The 7,622-nt window shown below is 38.2% G+C and overlaps 1 protein-coding gene across 1 annotated transcript; it reads left to right on the forward strand.

The window, feature by feature from the left end:
• The first annotated feature begins 714 nt into the window (after positions 1-714).
• LOC149618614 (fatty acid synthase-like) lies at positions 715-7,003 on the forward strand. The gene is made up of 5 exons (XM_089854883.1): positions 715-1,082; positions 1,150-1,302; positions 2,156-2,647; positions 5,767-5,997; positions 6,453-7,003. Exons 1-5 carry the CDS (start codon positions 857-859, stop codon positions 7,001-7,003), a joined length of 1,653 nt encoding a protein of 550 aa, XP_089711009.1. The 5' UTR covers positions 715-856.
• The last annotated feature ends 619 nt before the right edge of the window (positions 7,004-7,622 follow it).

Here is a 7,622-nt window from a genome sequence, read left to right on the forward strand (position 1 = left end):
GTGACAGCTTTGATAGTTCAAAAATCGTGGCGCTAGGATTGTTTTGAAGTTCAGTATAAAAGGAATTGTGAAACGTATCTTATAAGAGTTTGTAGCATAATAGTTATTTTTAAGCTTATAATGAATGGAAATTATGAATTTCGCAATTTAAGGAAAGAGAAAAAATGTATGCTAAATTAGAAATGGCACCTTATAGTGCAGGGTAACTGTATCCCGCAAGTATTGAATTGGGTAGGCATTTCTAAAGTTTTTGTGTCACTCTTCGTAAGTGTATGCGAGACATTGTGCAGCCTTAGATCGTTGCTGTACAACCTTAGCAGGTTTTTCTTTAAATATTAAATCAAGAAGTTATATCTAGTTTATTAGGGAGAACGTATAAATTCCCCACATTTCTAGCGTCATCTCCAGTCCAAACGTAGGTCCCCACCTCTAAACTACAACCAGCATGATCTCATTGGTTCTTGAAAACTCTCGTTAGCGCGACGTGAATGACGAAAATTATGTATTTTCCAATTGAGGAGAGGCGAAATAGCCCGGCCTCCTTTTACGTCCCCCCTTGTATTTTGATAGGGGGACTGGGACTAGGGCGCGCGAATACTTAGGCATCTTGTAACTTCTCCCTAATAAACTAAATATCACTTCTTGATTAAATCAAATCTGTGAATTCGCATTTCTTGCTTACGGATTCGTACTTTAAATTTTCGTGTCTATAACTCAAAATCGGCTTAATTTGCGCGACACTTAAAAACCTTGAAAATAGTTATGAGAAAGTGGGAATTCCACTCAAGTCACTTGATTTGATCTGTATTAAAGTGTTTAATTTTAATTTGTGAATTAATACAATTTAAAAGGAACCATGTGCGAAAATAGTGATTTCAAACCAGAAACTGTACTTGAGATAGACCGTAATGACAAGAACGCAAGACTTACCTACAAGATGCCAAAGTGGGAAGTCGAAGACGACATAGTCATTTCCGGAATATCCGGTCGCTTCCCGGAAAGTGAAAACATGGAAGAATTTGAAAGAAACTTGTTTAACAAGGTGGACCTCGTATCTGAAGATGGCGTCCGATGGAAATCAGGTAGCAATAAGGTTTTTAACCCTATTTTTACGCTATCATTTGATTTCATTTTCACTATTTTTGATAGGTTTATTCGGAATTCCATCTCGACAGGGAAGACTGAAGGATATTACCAAGTTTGATGCCGATTACTTCGGTCTTGATGAAAAACTGGTCGAGAATATGGATTGCCAACAACGAATCCTTTTGGAGGTAGTTTACGAGGCCATTGTCGATGCTGGTAAGATTTTTTCAACACACTGAAAACTCCAAATTGGTTTTTCCCAGAGTGTAGGCCTAATTGCTAAAGATTCTCAAATGCATTTTATCGCGTTTTAGGAAAGTGAGTACCGATTTGGATTAATTTTGTGGTTTTTAGGGAAATGTTGGGCGGCCTTTAAAATTTTGTTTGTTTATCTTAAAATTTACCAAATGATTTTCGTGACTTGTTAGGAAGACTAATTTATCAGAAACACTACTGGGAATTATTGTTGTATAACGATGGTACCTGGAGATGTGGCAGAGACTTTTACCGGGGAGCAGTTATGAGGGAACAGCGGACGACGGTATTACGGGGGTCTTCAATTAGCGATCTGAAGATAGAGAAAGATAAATGTATCCAAAGGCAAATGCTACCACGCAACGTTATAACTCTTAAAAGGATACGCCGGGCTATTGTCTTTCATAATATTGAATGCGTCAATTGGAACCATGTTTCTAACTGCAATACTATAGACACAAGAAACGAGATTTCCATAATGGCGAGTAATGGACACTACGCGTTAGATTTTGCGCGGAAACACTGGGAGTATCCCTACTGAACGAATCCGTCCAATAGGGTTACTTAACAGTGTTTCGTAGGAAAGAATAATGCATTTTGTTCAATACGCGCCAATATGGAAACTTAATTGCTCATATTAATATTATTAATGTAGATAGAAACGTGGTTTCAATTTATATACGCTCTTATATCGGAGTACCCCTTTAAAGATTACTAAACGTATTTCATCGAGATTAATGAATATGAGCACCGATTTTGCATGGTAACATCTATTTCCACATATTCACACTTATTGATGTGACTTTTTCTCAAGGTTATAGTGCTCAATCTTTACGAGGCAAAAACATTGGAGTGTTTGTTGGTCATTGCCTCTCCGAGACGGAAGAAGCGTTCGATGATGAAAAAACTTGCGAATTTAATCCTTTGTGTAGAAACCGATCTATAGCGTCTAAAAGAATCTCATTCACGTACGACTTTAGAGGCCCAAGCATCAGCATGGACACCGCGTGCTCTTCTACTTTATACGCTTTCCATCAAGCCATCCTCTCAATGCGTACCAACCAGTGTGAAGCCGCCATTGTTTGCGGTGCGACCGTCATAATGAAAGCTGCTTCGGCTCTACAGTTTCACTTGCTAGGTTTGATGGCCAAAGACGGAAAATCCAAGGCTTTCGACGAAAGTGCAAATGGTTACGTCCGGTCTGAAGCCATCTCGGCGGTACTTTTACAGAAATCCAAAGATGCTCGTAGAGTCTATGCCACTGTTGTGCACACTAAGATCAACGATGACGGAATGAAAAATGAAGGTATATGTTTTGTCATAAGCATATCATACCACCCGTAAGCGTGAATTCACAATACGACCACGGGTAATCACCATTGTAAAACAGCGCCAGAGAGAGATTTGAGGTCCTACGCCACCTCGAGGGGAATCGAAGCAATTCTCTCCTTCCCAGTATCCCCCTACTATCTTTTAACTCGGCAATCTAAGCAGTCGTCTGCTTCTGAAATAACTGGTGGCGGTGATCGGAGTAAAGTTGTTGTTTCAAGTTTATTAAGCGTAAATTATCTTGAATTTTTGTTCAAAATAGAAAAAATAACAGAGATAAGTTTACACAGTACATATGGTTTCGGATGAATAGGATAAAAGAGTAGATTGCCGGATGCCTCAATTACGCTCTAAGCCTTTGGAAGAAGTTTTATATTGGGCACTTAAACTGTTATAAAAATTCGGTGTACTCTCCCAGCCGAATAAATAGATGAATAAATAAAATTTAAATAAACATTAACTTTGCACGCCTCCCCCCTCCCCGATCATTAGCGAAGAAGCGAACATCAAAATCCACGGTTTAAATTGTTTGTTATGATTACAAGTATTAATGTAGGTAGAGCATATAATAGGTAAGTCTATGATATATATTAATCCTTGTATTTGTGTCCAAGCTTCAGGTAGCATCCCTTGCGCGATTTGAAAAACGTATCCCTTTTTTGCCACCAGGAAGACCAGTGTCGCCAGTTTTACCCAGACAATGCCCGTGGCTAAATTCCCTCCGATCACGCTTACGGGTGGTATGATATGCTTATGGTTTTATTGCAATCTGGTCCATAGAACAAAATTTAAAAACATAAGGTGATAAAACATAATTAGTATATCCAAAAGTAAATATAGTAATATCGAAACTGTTTTTGTATAACAATGTCAGATATACAATGCAAGCAACAGGGGCGCCGATCAGTATTTTTCCCGGGGGGGGGCTGGGGCCCTAGGCAAAGCTCTATGCTTGCCAGGTAGAAATAACAAGATGGCCCAAGGGCTGGGCCTTAATATAAGGCAACACTTTATAGGAAAATATGAATTATAGGATTTTACAGTAGAAAAAGGATTTTTTAAAAAGGAAATTTAGTACTAAAATCTTCATATGTAATCACAAAAAAAAAGAAAATTAATCAGATTTTACTTGGAAAAAAACAAAAACAACCTAATGAAAATAGTATGTGTAAAACGTCTAGGGCGAGCGAAGCGAGCTTCCCAATTTCGCTGTCTTTAAATTTCATCTCTGTGAAAGAGCTAAATTTTGATAAATTTGGCATTTAACTATACGAGTCAAGAGTTTAGGATATAATAGGACCTTTCATGAAATTATAAGATAATATGGGACAGGTTCAAATATATAGCATTTCATAGAAATTATAGGACCGCTGGGGTACCTGCAATATCCAAAGAGTCCGTTTGGTATTGCCGGCCCCAAGACTCCTGGATAATTCGGTCTCTCCGAGCCTCCTATTTGCAGTCACTGATTGGCGTTTTTAAGCGATGCCAAGTGGAGGGTATTAAAAAATCCAGCCTGAAAACATTGAGCACCTCCGTTCTAAATATAATCTTGCTACTTCCATAAACAGTAGAAAATGTTTATAAGAATTTAAGATATACATGCTATATCGAAGTAAATACAGATCTAATCGTAAATAGTGAAATAGATTAATATAACTCGATTATTTCAACAAGAAAAGGCCAATGATATTTTCCTTATAGTGTCGAAAGAGTGAGCGTGGGGGACCAATTTCGGGTGACTTACAGTGGCAACCATATTAAACGCGGGGGCTCAAGCCAATGGCATGCAATGATGCAACGAAATCCACATCATCGCAGACTATATTCTCCCCTTTTTAATTTTACACGGAATTTTAATTCCGGTAAAATTTAAGAATGGTCTCAAGCGCCTGTCCCTGTGCCGGACGCATACACGATTCGGAGAGAGAAGCTCGGGGAGAAACGAAGGGGAAAGCGCGACGTGGAGATAGAACTGCCTGCCTGCAGTGCCTGGTATATAAGTGAGAGGGGCAAGAGGGAGAGGGGGCGTCCCGCCCGAGAGGAGAGAGAGGAAAGAAAGGTAGTTTAAATTTAGCGGGCTTTTTGAGTGAAGGAAACAAGATGATAAAATTTCGTGCACTTTGTGCGCGTGATACATCAGATTATACCGGATGGTTAGGTTCAGTTTCGTAAATTAGAGGGGACGGTTTGTAGTCATAGTGCTTTCTGGTTTAGGGGATACAGAATTTTTTTTTTAGATACATTATTTGATTCGTATGGTTTTTAAAAATCATACTTTAGTGGGGAGCACAATTTAGTTTCATTAATATTATTTGAAATGTGACGTTATTAGAAATTATGGGGATACACGATCAGGCTGGGAAATAAGCATAATTTTTAAACTAGTCCTTGGGACCAGTGACCCCCTAGTTTCCGAAATAATAAACTGGTCTCCAGACTGGTCCCCACCCTTGTTCTCCTATAGATTTGCAATTAATAAACTAGTCATTGGGACCAGTGACCCTCACGTTTTGAATAAAAAAAGTGGTCCAAGCTATTAATAAACTGGTTTTTGACCTGTAAACCTGTCTTATTTCCTAGCCTGTACACGATTGTGTTTCAGAAATGTTTTTTAGTTGTACGATTTATTTTTATAATAACTTAGGGATATCAACTATATGGGAGGCCACGTGAGCCGTGTTAAATGGCCCTTGGGCCATCTTGTTATTTCTACCTGGCAAGCATAGAGCTTTCCCAGGCTTAAATATTGGCATTTGTATTTTACGTATGTAGCAATAGATTAAAACAATTACTCAGGCCGTAAATTCCCTTCTTCATGAAGACCTAGACCTATGCTAATGAAATCGAGTCAGATGTAACTAAATTATTTTAGTAAATTATTTCAACTTTATAAAAATAAATCTTCAGTCCCTTAAATTCTCAGACGAATTTAGATTTTGAATTTTGCAAACTATTTATTTTCAAGATAACACAATGGATTTTGTTGTATGTTAAACCATGCAGCATCATTATAGCAATGGTTTGGGTTCAACGGTCTATCACCAAGATTACACGCGTGTTTTAAATGTTTTTTAATGCTATCCTTTTTCGCAGGAATTACCTTTCCATCTTCACAAATGCAGGCACGTTTGTTACGAGCCGTTTTAGACGAAGCGAATTTGGACGGAAATGATTATTCGTACCTCGAAGCTCATGGCACTGGTACCAAAGTTGGAGACCCCACGGAAGCAGCGGCAATTTTAAATGTAATACTTAGCAACAGAAACGAACCTCTACTAATTGGATCAATTAAATCGAACATGGGACACGCTGAAGGAAGCTCCGGTATGTTGTGATTTCTTATTAAACATTTTTCTACATAATAATAAATAAATCTCAAGCTCTCGAAATAAATGGAAAATCTCACCTAAGCATCCCACAATCTGATTTTTTAAGGGCGATATGACTAATCACTTTTAAATACTTGTCAATATTTTGCATAAATTTACAAGACACAATAAACGATTCTGCCGTAAATTGTAAAAAGATATTAGCAATACGAAGATTTCCTTTACTTGTTATCTGGAACGGGCCATTTTCGTTGCCTTTCTGCTTGAAATAAAGGGGAGGAGGTTCAGAAACCGTCACTCCTGACGCCATGCTTACAATATTTTAAAACGAAACGCCTTTATGCGAAAAACCAAATTGTGAAAAGAGCTTTCTATAACGATTGAGTAGCCCCTAATTTATTTCAGATGTTATTTTAAAAATTAATTAAATTGGAAATATTTCTCTCCAAGGACTTGCGTCCATAGCGAAAGTACTAATTGCCATGGAGACCGGACTCATTCCGCCCAATCTGCATTACAATACTCCAAATACTAATATAACGAGCTTATTGGATGGTCGTTTGAAGGTAGTAACCGAAGCAACACCTTTGGAAGCCGGTGCTGTAGTGGGAATCAACAGCTTTGGATTTGGCGGAGCGAATGCCCACGTTATTTTGAAAGGAAGCCCTGAAGCGAAAATTCATCGATCTTCTTTGAGAACCATTCCACGATTGGCTTTATGCTGCGGTAGAACCAAAAATGCCGTAGAGAACGTTTTTGACGAGGTTCGTAAGCAAAGATTCACGGACGAAGCTTTGACGCTACTAGAAGAGACTTCTAAAGCCCCAACGAGTGGAATGCCGTACAGAGGATTCATGCTAATTAAAAACAAGTTGGGAAAACCAAAATATTACCTCTCCGAGTCTAGAAGAGGACTACTTACAAACTTATTTACCCAGATATGGAAATGTTTCTTTTTTTTTTATGAGCAAATAGTGAAGTTAAAATTTATGAAATATTAAAGCAGTATACAAAGCATAGCAAATATACTGTAAATCAGACGATATTTTACATCCAATAAGGATATACTTGTACACATTAAAATCATCCGATGGGGGAAAAACGGGAAATGAAGAGATAAAACTTTGGGGTGATATTACCTTTACGTGTTTGTAAGGGCCCAATTTTCTACTCCTCAACTGTATACCCTCTATGTTCAAAGCCATATTCACAACAGGGTTGCCATGTAAACACTATCCTCTCGTTTCACCTCAACGATTTTCTTAGTTTGTCAACATGACTGTTAACGTTACATAACACCAAAGCTAATTTGTGGCCACACACACTGAAGGTAAATGGGCACCATAAAAAGCATGAAAACACGAAGCTATAATCCGATTGCGATCAGACCTTTCTCTGATCTGGGCTGCGTTCAGCAGAGCTCACCAAAAAAGACAGCGGATTTGGAAAACGTTTACCTGTGAGCTCTGTCGTCATAGCTTTTCTCCGGTCATCGGTGTTTTAAAAATGACGCTAGCGCAATAAAGCGTGCAAGGTACCAAGGCTTAACAAAAATTGTATGATAACATATTTTAAGAGATAGATAACAACAACTTTTATAATTAAAATTAGAAACTAACA

Source organism: Phalangium opilio, unplaced genomic scaffold (assembly GCF_054372755.1).
Source record: "Phalangium opilio isolate 3A_F unplaced genomic scaffold, DU_Popi_V2 ptg000209l_1, whole genome shotgun sequence".
Classification (NCBI taxonomy): domain Eukaryota; kingdom Metazoa; phylum Arthropoda; class Arachnida; order Opiliones; family Phalangiidae; genus Phalangium; species Phalangium opilio.